General features: G+C 41.9%; 1 protein-coding gene across 1 annotated transcript in view; it reads left to right on the top strand.

Annotated features, from left to right (window-relative positions):
* Nucleotides 1–16,645, top strand: part of ADAMTS19 (ADAM metallopeptidase with thrombospondin type 1 motif 19) — a 245,618-nt gene that overhangs the window by 220,578 nt on the left and 8,395 nt on the right. The window contains exons 20-21 of the mRNA XM_068256553.1: nucleotides 4,369–4,573; nucleotides 6,199–6,351. Coding sequence (XP_068112654.1) covers nucleotides 4,369–4,573; nucleotides 6,199–6,351 — 358 coding nt within the window. The remainder of the gene's footprint in view (nucleotides 1–4,368; nucleotides 4,574–6,198; nucleotides 6,352–16,645) is intronic.

Genomic DNA, 16,645 nt, shown 5'->3' with positions numbered 1-16,645 from the left:
TAGAAAGAAGACACCCCAAGGTATTCCGTTAGGAGTATGGTGAGTTCATAGAAGATTTTATTTTTGTCACAAGTTAGCGGAAATTGATTTTAATTGGCTTTTTTTCACAAAGTGTCATTTTCCGCTAACTTGTGACAAAAAATAAAATCTTCTATGAACTCACCATACTCCTAATGGAATACCTTTGGGTGTCTTCTTTCTAGAATGGGGTCATTTGTGGGGTTCCTATACTGCCCTGGCATTTTAGGGGCCCTAAACTGTGAGGAGTAGTCTTGAAACCAATAATGTCGCAAAATGACCTGTGAAATCCTAAAGGTACTCATTGGACTTTGGGCCCCTTAGCGCACTTAGGGTGTAAAAAAGTGCCACACATGTGGTACCGCCGTACTCAGGAGAAGTAGTATAATGTGTTTTGTGGTGTATTTTTACACATACCCATGCTGAGCGTGTAGGCGGGTGATTGGGTGCCCGCAAGGGGCAGATTAGCGTCTGATCTGATGGGTAACAGTGACAGGTGGTGATAGAGAGTGATTGATGGGTGATTGATGGGTAATTAGTGGGTGTTTAGAGGAGAGAATAGATGTAAACACTGCGTTTGGGTGGTGATCTGATGTCGGATCTGCGGGCGATCTATTGGTGTGGGTGGGTGATCAGATTGCCCGCAAGGGGCAGGTTAGGGGCTGATTGATGGGTGGCAGTGGCAGGGGGTGATTGATGGGTGATTGACAGGTGATTGACAGGTGATTGACAGGTGATCAGGGGGTATAGATGCATACAGTACACAGGGGGGGGGGGTCTGGGGGGGGGGTCTGGGGAGAATCTGAGGGGTGGGGGGTGATCAGGAGGGGGCAGGGGGCAGGGGGGGGGATACAAAAAAATAGCGTTGACAGATAGTGACAGGGAGTGATTGATGGGTGATTAGGGGGGTGATTGGGTGCAAACAGGGGTCTGGGGGGTGGGCAGGGGGGGTCTGAGGGGTGCTGTGGGCGATCTGGGGCAGGGGGGGGGGAGAAATCAGTGTGCTTGGGTGCGACATAGGGTGGCTGCAGCCTTCCCTGGTGGTCCCTCGGACACTGGGACCACCAAGGCAGGAGGCAGCCTGTATAATACACTTTGTAAACATTACAAAGTGTATTATACACTTTGTATGCAGCGATCGTCGGGTTAACATCCCGCCGGCGCTTCCGTATGGCCGGCGGGATGTTGCGGCGGGTGAGCGGAGACAGGCGCCGGCGGAGGATCGCGTCACGGATGACGCGATCGCTCCGCCCATGCCCTTACAAGGACCGCCGCCTCTGTGGGTGAGCTGGTCTTTGCGGGCTCCACTTCCCGGCCGCCCCTGTGCATTAGGCGGTCGGGAAGTGGTTAAAAGAAGAAAATTCCCTTCTGACTCTAGGTGGCAGTCAGATAAAATCTTTGTATCAACCCTGCTGGAAATTACTTTATAATTATAGCCATGGATGTCTTTCAATGCAAGCATCTAAGCCCCCTTAAACGTAGATATAGACTTTACCACACCTACTTGGGAAGATATTATATATTTCCACCCTTTTTACTGTAAAGAACTACTTTCTAAATAGATGGCAAAAAAAGTTCTTCATACGCAGATAATGTCCCCTATTCCTTTATACAAGCTGAGGGAAAAAGAGCTCATCTGCCAAGCTTTTTGTTTAAAGCGGAATATAACCCTGCATTTCAACTTTGCTCTGAAACATTATTTACAGCATATTATATGCAAAAAGCATTTTTTTTTACTAGCCCAGCATTGGAAGGGTTAAACACAGAGGTTTAAAGTTCTGTAGAGAGATATGCAGAAGTTCAGATACATACATTTTATTTAGTTAAATGTATCTATTGATAAATGTTACACACTCTTTGGCTGTCCTCCAAGCTCCTTCTCAGTCAGAGAGATGAGTCACATTCAACACTTAGATACATTTATGTAAACAAAATGTATCTATGTCAGCTTCTGATGCATCTGCAGAAATCTCCAGGAACTGCAAAGCTCTGTGTAACCCTTCCAATGCTGGTCTAGTAAAAAAAAAATGCTGGTTGCATATAATATGCTGTAAATAATGTTTTAGAGCAAAGTTGAAATGCAGGGTTATATTCCACTTTAAAAACTGAAAGTGTTGGTTTACCTTCCAGTAGATACTATGCACTAATCAATTAGATAAAACAAATATTTGTCTCTCTAGCTGGCACAAACAACACTAAATGGAGTGTGGTGGGCTGCTGGGCCTTGTTGTGCATCCTGGGAGCAAATGATTTGTTTAGCAGACACACGTTCCGTGCTTACTGCCAACATTTGGTGGTAAGCGAGACAGGCCCGATTTGTTGCCCGAACTTACCAATCCCACTCATTTATCCCTATTTGTGGCTCCCCTTGACTATTTTTGCTATATTCCTACTGTAACGTAGACATTCAATTACCTTCCCTACATGGCTGTGGTTGTAGGCTCTTTAGGAGTCTAATATGGAGTACCTGACTGTCATTTGTTAGGCAGTGTCAGCAGTACTAGTCATTGTTTAAGTCTGAATTGAGTTATTTATGGGCTTTTTTATTTTTGTTAATTACATTGGGATATATTCACTAAACTGTAATCAGAATAATGTGAATAAAGTCCTACACATGATGAATAGAACACAATGCATTGCATATCATGTATTGCATTCTGCTCTGCTCATTGTAGGGTAAGACTTTACACATGTTATTTTCATTAGCACAGTTTAGTGACCCCAATGTTACCCATAATCCTGTCAAAATATAAAAAAACATTACAACTGTGCAACCATGTTAAAGTGGACCCAGACTCTTGCACAGAACAGAAGGAAAACAGAGAGAAATGCATCCTGTATGTATTTAAAGAGTTTAGCCTGTTTAATTCCCCCATATCTGTGTCTAATCACAAGATGTAATTTGATCTCTCCCCATGTCACATGACTGACATGGCAGATAAGGCAGATAAGCTCATTTGAAAGCACAGGCTGTAAACAATATGTCTGCTTCTATGAATCAGGAAGTAGAAACTTTGCAGATTTATTTTAGCATTTGTATCACCTGTAACAAAGAAATGTTTTTTGTTTAAAGGTTATTATGCTATTGTGTATCTTTTGGAGCAGAGAGGAAGTTCTGAGTTCAGGTCCACTTTAACCACTTCACCACTGAGGGGGTCTACCCCCTGACCACCAGAGCAATTTTCACCTTTCAGCGCTCCTTCCATTCATTCTTCTATAACTTTATCATTACTTATTACAATTAAACGATCTATATCTTGTTTTTTCCACCACTAATTAGGCTTTCTTTAGGTGGGACATTATGCCAAGAATTATTTTATTCTAAATGTGTTTTAATGGGAAAATAGGAAAAATCTGGGAAAAAATTAATTATTTTTCAGTTTTCGGCCATTATAGTTTTTAATTAATGCATGCTACTGTAATTAAAACCCATGAAATGTATTTGCCCTTTTGTCCCGGTTATAAAACTGTTATAAAATTGTCCCTATCACAATGTTTGGCGCCAATATTTTATTTGGAAATAAAGGTGCATTTTTTCAGTTTTGCGTCCATCCCTAATTACAAGCCCATAGTTTATAAAGTAACAGTGTTGTACCCTCCTGACATAAATATTAAAAAAGTTCAGTCCCTAAGGTAACTATTTTTTTTTTATTGTACATTTTTTTTATTTTTTTTTAATTACAAAAAAAAAAATTTGGGAGTGTGGGAGGTAATGAGTTAATTTTTTGTGTAAAAGTAATTTATTTGTATGTGAAAAATGTGTAGGGTGTAGTTTTACTATTTGGCCACAAGATGGCCACAGTAACTTTTTGTTTTAATGCGACCTCCAAGCGTCCTTCCGGAAGCTTGGAGGAAGTACTTGGAGGCTGGGTAAGATCACAATGATCGCGCTGCCCATCGGAGAGCAGCGGATCATTGCGGGGCTTAGATCAACGAACGGGAATGGATTTTCCCGTTCATTGATCTCCAGGCGAGCGGGCGGCGGCGTGTTTACTAGCGGCGGGCGGCGTGTTTACGAGCGGGAACGCGGACAGCGGCGGGAGTGCGCAAAGTACAGATTTCTCCGTCCCTGGGGGTTAAAGGATGGAAAAAGGGACGGAGAAATTCGTACGGGCGGGGGGAAAGTGGTTAACAGAATACAGTACATTTCTTGTACTTACATGTCCTTTTATCATATTGCTAACATAAGGTGAAAAATGTGAGAAAGAAACTGGTTTAAAAAAAAACAAGCTAGCAACTGCAGGCAAAGGAATTCCGAATTAGCAAATTTGACTTTGGCAAATCTGACAAATATCAGGAAATATAAAATATTATGTATGGAAGTTCTGACCCTTTAAACCTTGTTTTTAGGTGGATGATGACAGAATGGAGTCCGTGTTCCAAGACGTGTGGTAAAGGAACTCAGAGTCGGCACACGGCATGCACACAACAGCTCAGAAATGGAACTCTGATCACAGTGCGGGAAAAAGACTGCCCTGGCTATAAGCCTGCATCGACCCAGCGCTGTGAGGGCCAGGACTGTATGACAGTATGGGAGGCCGGAGTGTGGTCTGAGGTGTAGTAATACATGGGAATAACACACAGGATGGATTTACATTTGTTACTTTGTGGTAATCTGTAAAGTCATGTTGATCTCATCTTTACTGCTTCCGGACAGTGCTGATTGAAATCTATGCCCTTTTTGCATCTGTTATCTCTGCTAGGGCGTAGATTTCAATCCTCCCCTCTGCACGCTCCCGCCGATCGCTCCGCTCTCTTGCAGCTGCATCCCTGAGCCAGTCATGGGCTGATTTTATTGGCTCTTGACCCTGTGATCACTGTGAGCCAATCACATTGACTGACATTGATGACAGGGTCAGGAGCCAATAAAATTGTCCCTTGACTGGCTCAGGGAACTTTTCCATCATAGGGACAGCTGAGCAAGGGGGCTCCAGCGACAGTACATCTGCGTGAATGGCGGTAGTGGCAGGCCAGTGTGGCGTGACGTCAGTAAGTGCTATTTTTTTCAACCAGCAGTCTCTGGTCTATAAGGGGTGGAGACGGCTGCTACGGAAGGAATTAAAGGACTGGATTTTTCCACTGGTTTTGTGAAACAGATAACAAATGCTGACAATACTACAAAGATAAGTAGCGAGTTTTAGGTGGAAAGTGAACTGGACAACTTGTATAAACTTGTACTTTTCTTTGCTACTCTGATATAGGAAAAAAAAAATAAGCCCTTTAATTTTGTGTCCACTTTTGTGCTAAGTGAGGTCATTTGTTTTTAGCAGGAAAATATACAATTGAATTACAGAATATAGTAAACACTTTCCTGTGTATTTCTTTATGAATATATAGAAGAAGACAATCCACTAGATCATATACATCCAAATAGAAAGTATGCTCCTCCCCCTGTAAACATGTAATACATCAAGAGATTTGAAATTGGGGTTTCAAATGGAGCCAGCACTGATTTGGATGTCAAAAAGCATCATATTTCTTCTCGCACAAAATTCTTCAAGTTCATACAGATTGAGGAACAACGTTTTCGGCAGTAAAAAAAAAACATATCCTGTACAGTAAATTCCAAACCTTAAAACATCTCATAGACCCGTGATGGTAGTACAAGGGCTTGCCTCAGTCTGCTAGTGTGTTGCTAGCAAGAGTTAGTTAAGAGTTATTAAAGGGAAGGTTCAAGCAAAAAAAAAAAATGAGATTCACTTACCTGGGGCTTCTACCAGCCCCATGTAGCCATCCTGTGCCCTTGTAGTCACTCACTGCTGCTCCAGTCCCCCGCTGGCAGCTTTCTGACCTCGGAGGTCAGGGCCACATTGCATACATTTTTACGCATTCCAGCTAGTGCAGGAACAAAAATGTACGCGTTTCACCACTAACGCGTAAAAATGTATGTGTTAATGATCCTGCACTAGCGGGAATGTGTAAAAATGTACGCAATTTGGCCCTGACCTCCGAGGTCAGAAAGCTGCCAGCGGGGGACTGGAGCAGCAGTGAGTGACTACGAGGGCACAGGATGGCTGCATGGGGCTGGTAGAAGCCCCAGGTAAGTGAATCTCATTTTTTTTTTTTGCTTGGACCTTCCCTTTAAGGTTTTTTAATGCTACTTGTTTAGTCTAAAAGGAATAGAATTCAATTAACTGTGAAACATTAGACTAATCTGACAATTACTGCTCTTTTGTGCAGTGCTCCTTGAAGTGTGGAAAAGGTGTACGACATCGAACAGTGCGATGCACAAACCCGAGAAAGAAATGCTTGTTGTCCACAAGGCCAAAAGAAATGGAGGACTGTGAAGATTATTCAAAGTGCTATATATGGAGATCAGGAGACTGGTCTAAGGTGAATGCAGTTTACACTTACTACAGCTCCTTAATATTTTATTTACAGTATTTATTTAAGTATTTATATAGCTCCGACATATTACGCAGCACTGTATATAGTATATTGTCTTGTCACTAACTGTCCCTCAGAGGGGCTCACAATCTAGTCCCGACCATAGTCATGTAGTGTATGTATCGTAGTCTAGGGCCAATTCAGGGGGAAGCCAATTAACTTATCTGTATGTTTTTGGGAAGCGGGAGGAAACCGGAGTGCCCGGAGGAAACCCACGCATACATGGGGAGAACATACAAACTCCATGCAGATAGTGCTCTGGCTGGGATTCGAACCGGGGACCCAGCGCTGCAAGGCGAGAGCGCTAACCACTACACCACCCTGCTGCCCATTGCAGAGAAGTGTCAGTCCTTATAGCACATAAGGTTTTTTAAGGTTTGAATTTAGACCTAAGTATGCCATATGCAGAAGATAATGGTTGGGTCCAATTAAAGAAGATCAATAAGGTTGTGATTGGTAATAGTTGGTGCATATATTTTTCTTCTTTAGCATTAGGGTCAGGTACTTAGATAATCATGAAAGAGCACCAAAAGTCACGTATTTAAAGGAGTACTGTCTGGTATAAGGAGAAGGGCTGGGTAATCTCTAGGCGTCCTGTGGACCCAGGGTGAACATTAAATTAAGAAAGAGAGAGGATACCAATGTCTATTCTCTGATAGCATATGTTGTTTAAGTCCCTATATGTATAATAGGATTGTTGGGGGACTTGAAATAACTAAAGTCACATTTTTAATAATTGGCAGATGATATTCACCATTTTGCAGCCAATTTATTTAGAGGCTGCTTCAGGCCAATTTATTTTAGCACATTTTTTGTATTTATTTCTTGTTATGTTTCCTTGCCTCTAATTAGAACTGCTGTAATGTGTATTTATGGCCACTAGTCACTAGGGGGCAGTGTGTGACAATAACAGAGGACTTTGGCTTTCAGTTTCTATATTTTCTGCTAGCAGAGAGAGAGAGAGATCAAAGCATTCCAAGAATTTACAGAGGTTCTGACCACTGAGCTCAAAAGCAGTGCACTTATCTTAATTGAGATAACGCTATCGAAGCTGCTAATGGGTTAATTATATGGTGGTGAAGTATATGATGATTAACCTCTTGAGGACCACAGGTTTATACCCCCCTAGACCAGGCCATTTTTAACAATTCAGCTTTTCGCAACTTTAACGATGCTCGGTCATAAACCTTAGCACCCAAATTAATTTTACCTCCTTATCTTCCCACTAATAGAGCTATCTTTTGGTGGTCTCTGATTGCTACTGCAATGTTTATTTATGTTTTTAATTAATAAAAGATGATCTTTAAAAAAAACAAAAAAACAACATATTACTTTTATCCCCGTCCCACAATTGGCCCTGACATGGTTGAGAGGTGGTTAAAGTCTTAAAGGGACACTTAAGCCAGGAAAAAAAATGAGTTTTACTCACCTGGGGCTTCTACCAGCCCCCTGCAGCAGTCCTGTGCCCTCAAAGCCACTCACTAATCCTCTGGTCACCTGCTGCCAGCTAGTTTCGTTTCTGCAGACAGGCCCGTCAGGGCTGGCCACGCATAGCTTTTTCCGACTGTAATTAACGCTATTGCGGGCCGCAACGCGTACAAAAAATACGTGTTGCCGCATTACGCACGCATAGATATGCAACAACGCGTATTTTTTCCTGGCTTAAGGTTCACTTCAATGCTGTTAAAAGACTAGATTTGTTATCTATGCAAATGAGCTTGTCCATTGGCTTGTAAAATTCAGTCTGGTTTCTTAAAAAGTAAGTAGAAACCAAAAAGTTTTATGTGGCTGTAAAAAACCTGGTGATAAGTTTTTAGTGCTGGGAAGTTCAAAGGGTTATTACTTCTGTTTGTTTTGCAGCTCAGCAAGACTGATTTGTCATGGCTGCTGTTTAGAATAACATTTTAAAATAAAGCCCTTACAGGAAACATCCGGGAATCTGAAAAATAAAAGTTTGGGGTTTCTTCCAGCCCCTAGAAGTCTGTTAGGTCCTACAGTGCAGTTCCGCTCTGAGACAGGCCTCAGCTCTCCCTTTTGTAAGATCGCGACCTGTGGCTGGGTCGGGATATTATGCACATGCGCGGTGCTCCATACGCCTCTTGTGTTCGCACTCCTGTTGTTGAGAGTGCTCTGCGCTTGTACAGTTCAACTCTCTCTGAACTGCCCAAACGCAGAGTGCTCTCTGCTGTATATGTTTATACTTTCCACCGGGTGGGGGTCAGTATTACCAACAATTACTGACACATATGAATTATGCAGGTTTGGTGACTAGTTAAAAGCAGTTTAGGCAATGATTATATGTAAGTAGCCACAGAATCAGCATATCTTGGACTTGTCTGTGATTAAAAGAAAAATTTGGCAACCCTGCAGGATGTACAAATCAATTGTAGTCTGGAGAGGCCATTGAGGGCAAGGGAAGAAGATGCTACATAACATTAGGTAATATGCAGTACATTATGGGGAAGAAGGAGTGGAAGTAGTGACTGCCTGACCAGTGGGGTTGGAGAGATAGAAATTATTATTGGCTACAGGAAGAGCAGAGAGTGATGGTGGTAGCAGTGGAAGCTGTGGTGTGAAAGTAAAATGTATAAGCTCATCAACCATATTACCTGCTCTCTCAACTAAAAAGTGCAGAAGGTTTAAAACTACTGTCACCTTTGCAAAGCTTGATTGTGGAGATTTGACCTTGAAGAAAAATAAGGGGAGTGAGACCTCTGCATTATAGACAAATAGGACATTAAAACACTTTCTTTTAGTAGCATGGAAATGGAAAAGCTTTAGAACATTTGTGAAGATATTATTGCTTTCTGTGTTGAGAAGATTCTGCTAATTCAACCAATCGGTGTCACAGAATAGAGAAAGTGAAGCAAAATCACTCCAATAGGGGCAAAGAAATCAATGAAGAAAAAATATGAATGCTATAATTCTTTCTCACTCTACACAGAATGAAATATAAAAAAAACTAACTGAAATTCCATTAAAGGGAGTCTGAAGTGTTAATAAAAATAAAAAAAAGATACTTACCTAAGAAGAGAGAAAGCTCTGGGTCCTCTAGAGCCTTCCCATTCCTCCTACGATCCCCTGTTCCAATGCTGCATCCAGCGTTAGCAGTCTCCAAATGATGGGTCGAAGACTGCTCACTTCTGCTGCTGCGGGAGACTGCGACAATCTTCTGGAGCCCGAGTGCTCACGCATGCGCAGTACAGAGTGGCAAATCTTCAGGAGCACTTGGGCTTACGAAGATTGCCGAAGCCTCCAGCAGTGGTGGAAGTGAGCAGTCTCCAACCCATCGATAGGAGACTACTAATGGAGGATCCAGCGCTGGAATGGGAGGACCATAAAAGGAACAGGAAGCCTCTATAGGATTCAGAGCCTTCCCTCTTTTTAGGTAAGTATCTGTTTTTTTATTTTATTAACACTTCAAACTTACTTTAAGTAAATAAAGGGTTGGAAGAAATTATTTATCATAGTGACTAGCAAAATAGATTAGTTTTAGAGTATCACAAAGGAAAGAAAAAACTATATGGAGGAGGTTTACAGTATCACAAAGGCAAAGGAAATGATATAGGTAGACATCAGAAGCAAGAAGCCCAGTATGGAAGTCTATGACGTTGCTCCTGCTTCTGGTTATGTCTGTTAGAAAGGCATTTAAACCAGCTTGGCATAGTCAAAGCAAGTATAAGCATTACCTCATTCAGCACTGACTTTATGTTGATTTCCACTACTAACACCATGTCTACATCTCCAGCTTACCCTGGAGGTCTACAGATTATTCCCATTCTGGATAGGACAGCCTTTTCTAATTTTATATAAATTAGGAAATAGTTTCAAGCTTTACCTCAGTTATGGCTATTAAAGTTAATTTTAGGTCACTGTTTAAAAAAGGAACAGCTTCTTTTCTAATTTAATCAGGAATGAAAATAAAATTGCACTGTTATTATGCTTTACTGTAAAGTTAAGTTTATGAAAACTGTAGGGATAAAAGTGGTCTGTAGTGCTTATAACAAGGTGTCTCCTTTCATGTTCAGCTTACCGTACATGGCTGTCCGATGCCAAACCAGTCTTAGAGGGAGCCCAATGTGAGAAGGATATGGAGGCTGCCATATTTATTTCCTTATAAACAATGCAAGATACCTAACTGTCCTGCTGATCTGGTGTCTCTAATACCTTTATCCATAGGCCCTGAACAAGCATGCAGCAGATCAGGTGCTCTGACTGAAGTCAGACTGGATTGCTGCAGGCTTGCTCCGGGGTTGTGACAAACTACTGATGCGAGAAGATCAACACGACAACTAGGCAACTATTGTTTGAAAGTCAATAAATATGGTAGCCTCAATATCCCTCTAACCTAGGGTTCACTTTAAGGTGGCCATAAACTGGTCGATTTTTTTTTTTGTATCAATATCCAGCCGATTTTATAATTTTGCAGCAAACAATTCCCAATCAACCGATTATCACCAGAAATCGATTGTTTTGGTCGATTGCAGCAGATGGAATATTGGAGGTGGGTCCCTAGCGGCATTTGATTTCACGAGGACTGACCCAGCAGTAAAACATACTCTCACCTGACTGCTGGGCTGTCCTTCCTGTCTCGTCTCTCCCAGGCACCTGTGTCACATTACAAACACTAAAAGTCAAACACTAGAGGCCGCTAGTGGTCAGGCAAGGTACATGCAACGGTGCCTGTAGGGTTTGGCCTCTAGGGTTATTCATATGATACAGGACAATGGGAAAGAAGAGACAGAGAGGAGGGCCAAGCAGTAGAAAGAAGACGCATCGGCAGACAGGTGAATCGCTGACTTCTCTGCACAGCCTGGGGGGGCGGGGAGGGGTTGCAGCTGGGAGATCTGGGGACTCGGCAGGCAGTGCACACAGATTTTTAATACATTTCATGCTGAAATCTATTGAAAATCTGTGTGTAGTGTGTGAAAGCAACAGGCAACGTGAAGGGTGTTATGGACTGCAACCCGGTGACCCTGTCCACTTGCTTGGTTGCTGAAGAGCTGTGTTCAGCATACTTCAATCACAGAAGGTGAACAGAGGCGCCAAAAGGATAAAATACGCTAAAATTGTTAAGGAGGTAGTGGTGGACTCCCCTCCCCCAAGCAGACATGAAGCTGTCAATTTTTCATCAGAACAAATTTATTCACATACTCCAAAAATGTAAGGCAACGCATTTCGCAGGTAAATTCCTGCTTCCTTAGGCAATAATGAGGAGGAGTATCACACAGCAAGAAGTCTAGTGCACGCCTAGCGCCTCTGCATACTTCAAATTTCCGAATGCAGGATCCCAAATTCAAACACCAACTCTACTTCCAAACCTAGAGCACATTTATCACAACTAGTGCAAGGGAAATTGGAGCAATACTGTAACAAAACAACAGTAATAATGAATCCTTCATGTGCCCCACTTTTCCATAAGTCTGACTTTAATTTTTCTTGCACTGGTTTTGGCACATCTCCCACACTACTCTGCTGGTTGTTAGGCGAGAGTAGTAGCTTGTATACACAGGTAAGGAAAAATGATTGAGGCGCACAGGACTGAATATGTAATACTTCAGATATACTGTATAATATTATTACATATAATATTTTTGACGTTATCTGAATAAAGAATGTAGAAAAAAATCTGTATTTTAACATTGTACTTAAAGGGAATCAGACCAGAAGAAAAAAAATAACAAACTGAAGTTTTCTGGGGCTTCCCACAGTCCGTGAGGTCCCTCTATGTCCTCTGGGCTCCCTCCGTTCTACGGCTGATACAAAGGGGAAAGTCACCCTGCGCTGCCTTAGTGTAGGAGATGGGGATGTAAACAGTTAATGTCTTGGGTGCTGCTCTTGGTGCTGGGTGGCACCAGTAAGTCTAAAAAAGTAAAAGAAAAAAGAGCGCTCCTCCTTGTGCATAAACTTTGTTTAATTCCAATAAAAGGAGTAGCGCTCTTTTTTTCTTTTACTTTTTCCGTTCTACCGCTGGCAGCTTTGTCTTGCTCCCGTGCCCATTGCCTTGAGCATTCTGCACACGCATGCTTCATTACTTCGTGAACTGTTAGTGTGCAGAGCACTCAAGGTGACGGGCACGTAAGCGAGATGGGCGTGCAGACGGGCTGCGCTACGGGGGCTGGAGGAAGCCCCAGGTAAGTTTAGTTTGTTCAGTTTGGCATTTAATTCTTCTCTTCAGGGTCCCTTTAAATATTTACACACACACACACACACACACACACACCAACACACACACTCACTCACACACACACACACACACACACACACACACCAACACACACACACACACACACACACACACACACACACACTCAGTGCATATTCTTTTTTCATGTGCAGTTGTGTAGACTTCATTTATTCCCTGAGCACTGTACTGTCTGGAAAACTATTGGCATAGGTTTACCAGTAACTGTCCAAAACTGAGATCTATGTACTTGCTTTTTTTAAATTTCTAAACATGGGCAACAGCTAACTTCATATTTTTAATTCTGTATAAGAACCTCTTGTAATCTCCAAATGATCAGAGTTATTAGCTTTGAGAAACACATGTATAAAGGCTTCCTCAGCCAAGAGGACATCAGTAGCTAGGAATGCAATGTTTATTTTTTCCATTAAGGCTCCACTTTTCCTCTGCCTGGAACAACATTATTTTTTCCTGTATATGAAAATGATGAAATACATATCCAGACTCAATTTGCAGATATGTATTATAGCCATATGGACATCAGTTTATTGTGGTGAAATGGGCACTTTTATGGACAATGAAAAATGTAGATTTTTTTAAAACCAGCTCTGAGCAGCCAAATCCATTGACCTGAGTGGAGCAGGTCGTACTGAGCTTGCACAGAGTGCTGTCATAATGTTTACTGTACATCCTGAAACCGCAGACTGGGGCTATTGATTAAGGCAAAAGGGGGTGTATGCAAACCCTTATCTTACATCTTAAAAGAATATTCCACTTTCAATATAAAATACACAAGTCTTTTTTTAATTAAAACCTTATTAGAAATGATTGTTCCATTTCGATTTGCAGCCAGCTAAAAATTTGACAGTAAGCTCAGATTGCACTGGCCAAAACAGCCATCAGACTGCATTATTCAATGGGGTTGGCTTAGAGCTGGAAGATAGATAGATAAATTAGAACTGAACTAATAACCTCTGTGTGGAGTGTACCCAGGAGCAAATCACTATGTGAAAGCAATCGAGACATAACAAGAGTATTTGTGAGCACCATAGTTTGCATGCATGTCAGGGATACTATTTGGTCAGGCTGTAGTCATTCTCCACACTTCAGATGTATTCAGGAGAAGGGGTGCATTTCTTTACTGTCAGTGATAAAGTAAGGCCAACACGAATAATCTACAGCACCACTTTAATGATGTATAGCTCTTTTATTGATTAAAATAACAAAGAGACAGCCATAACCGCATGGTTATCTCTGTTATTTTAATAAATAAAAGAGCTATACATCATTGACGTGGTGCTGTGGATTCTTCGTGTTGGACTTCGTTTGACTCACCAAGGGCTATTGAGTCTATCCACTCAAGCACACGTCTGTCCCCATTTGGGCGCTTGTCCATCTGGTTTCTACAGTGATACAGTAAGGCACAGAAGGTTATACCATGAAACTCTTCTCCCGCGCTGTATGTAGAGATCGTATTGCTCAGAGCAACCTTGAAAGGTAACATTTTCCATTTACCAGAGTAGGGACGTAAATAGAAGGAAGCAACACCTGTGATGGCAGGGGGGCCCAGAGCTGTGGGGGCCACAACTAGTAACCTTCCCTTTCTCCAATAAAGAGGTCCATCCTCCAGATCAGGTGTTTTTGTGGCTACACTTGTTATGGGTGTAAAGATCATGATTGCCACACTTGTTTTATGACTCTTGTAAGATGGGCCCCAAGGCCATGAAGAGCACCAAGGGGAGGCAAAGGAAGGGGTGTCAACATTGGGTGGCACAATCAAAGTTTTGCTGGGGGCCCCCATGATGAATTGTAGTTATGCCACTGCAACAGAGATACCACCATGTGAGTGACAGGACTCATACAACATATGCTAAATGTTGTAAGGAACATTAGCTGTTCTTGGCAGCAGCTTTTACTAGCTTCAGGACTCCTGTACTGCCAGACACCATTGTGGCTTGCACTGGCCCTGTCTTTCTTTTCCCAAGGCCACTTTAAGGGGTTTTGTGATCTCCAATGTCATTTCCCACAAGAACTTTGTAGAAATTCTCAGTTATGTGCAGCACAGAGATAGCGCCTGCACCCCCAGGCATAATCAGTACCCACCTCATACCACCAACCCTTTAGTTACATCAGAAAATTTAGGTATCTGATCAGTGGGGACTCGGGAGGGAGTAGAAACTTTTATTTTTTTTGTCAAACCAGTAAAAATTTCCAAAATTCGATGATTATGAAATTCCAGGTTGACCAGAAATGGAAATTTGCACAGACAGGACTAGGAATTTTAAGGGAAAAAAAATCAGATTTGGGAACTGCCATTCAGTCATCCAGTAGCTGTGTGCAGATGATGGTTAATTATTCAGAAGTGCCTAAACCAGTCCTGGCCCCTGCACATTTTTTACTTTATTCAAACTGTAATGTACATATTAGGGGAATATTTTTACCATCCTTTTATCAAATGTATGAGGCTCTGCTGTCACCTTCCAAGCAGCCACCCGTGGTACTGTCTCAAAAGGAGCCAAAAATGATTTTAAAAAACTTGTCTAAGAGGAGTCCCAACACAACAATGACACCTGAAAGCTTTTTGTAACATCTCTGATGTTAATATCACTTTAACTGTGTATTATTTTTGTTAACCTGCCATTTTATACCCAGTTTTCATTTCAGCATGATTGAAAATCCAGTAAAAGTAACACTAGCAAATAATGGCTCATTTCACAAGACAACTTTATTTAATTTTTCCTTAATGTTTTTTAGTTGATATTCTCACTGTGTCCTTGACAGTTTCTTTCTTAATTTGTGAATTTCTCCTTTAGCGCCTTGCCAGTTGGAATTAGCTACACCACCTTTCTCAGCTTCTGGCCTCTAGAAAATCCACTACTTCCAACATATACCTCGTATGTTTGGCAGTGAATGGAATGAATAAATATGAGTAATAATCTTGCATGCCAAGTGGAGGGTTGGTTTGTTAAAAACATAGAAATGTAATGTTGCATTTATATACAAACTATACAAAAACAGGCCATTATTAACATGTACTCTCTGCTAATGTGCATGTAGCTTTACATGATAGGCCAAAAATATTATGAGCTGTACCCTAAACTTATTACTTATACTTATTTTGTCAGGAACATGCGTCTTGACTGTCTGCCTAAGTTATTTTATAGTAACATATTGTGACATTCCAAAGTAAATCCAAGCTTGTTCTTTTAACTACTAGCAAGTGGAGTGTTTCTTATTTGGTAGACCATACAATTAAACTCATTGCATTATTTGTACACAGTGGGCAGAATCCAGTTCACTTTTTCTCCAAAGTTTCTCCTAGGAGAACATTTTTTCTTCTTTTTTTTTTTCTGCTCTTTGAGATTAAACATGTACCAAAAATAGGAAAGAAAAAACAAAAACAAAACAAAAATAAAAACAAGAGAAATGCTACAGTTAAAATTATTGTGAGTTTTTTTTTTTTTTTGCTTCCTGGTGACTTAAAAGCCATTTTATTCTTAAGATGTGAAAATATCACTTTGAAGAATTGAATCGGGCTCAGTGGGAACTTTGCAATTGGAAAAGTGACAAAAAATAGGAGAATATGTATTATCAAAACTATTTTGAGTATTTTCTTGCTTGCTGGTGGTTTAACCACCTTAGCGGTATGGACGAGCTCAGCTCGTCCATTACCGCCAGAGGGTGCCGCTCAGGCCCTGCCGGGCCGATTCGGATGAAATAAAAAGCAGCACACGCAGCCGGCACTTTGCCAGCCGCGTGTGCTGCCTGATCGCCGCCGCTCTGCGGCGATCCGCCGCGAGCAGCGGCGAACGAGGGTCCCCCCAGCCGCCTGAGCCCTGCGCAGCCGGAACAAATAGTTCCGGCCAGCGCTAAGGGCTGGATCGGAGGCGGCAGACGTCAGGACGCCGGCTGACGTCCATGACGTCACTCCGCTCGTCGCCATGGCGACAAGGAAAGCCAAACAAGGAAGGCTGCTCATTGCAGCCTTCCTTGTTACTTATGCTTGCCGGAGGCGATCGGTAGAACGCCTCCGGAGCGCCCTCTAGTGGGCTTTCA

Source organism: Hyperolius riggenbachi, chromosome 1 (genome assembly GCF_040937935.1).
Source record: "Hyperolius riggenbachi isolate aHypRig1 chromosome 1, aHypRig1.pri, whole genome shotgun sequence".
NCBI lineage: Eukaryota > Metazoa > Chordata > Amphibia > Anura > Hyperoliidae > Hyperolius > Hyperolius riggenbachi.
Note: the sequence above shows the minus strand (reverse complement) of the source record. Positions and strands in the feature narration are given on the sequence as shown.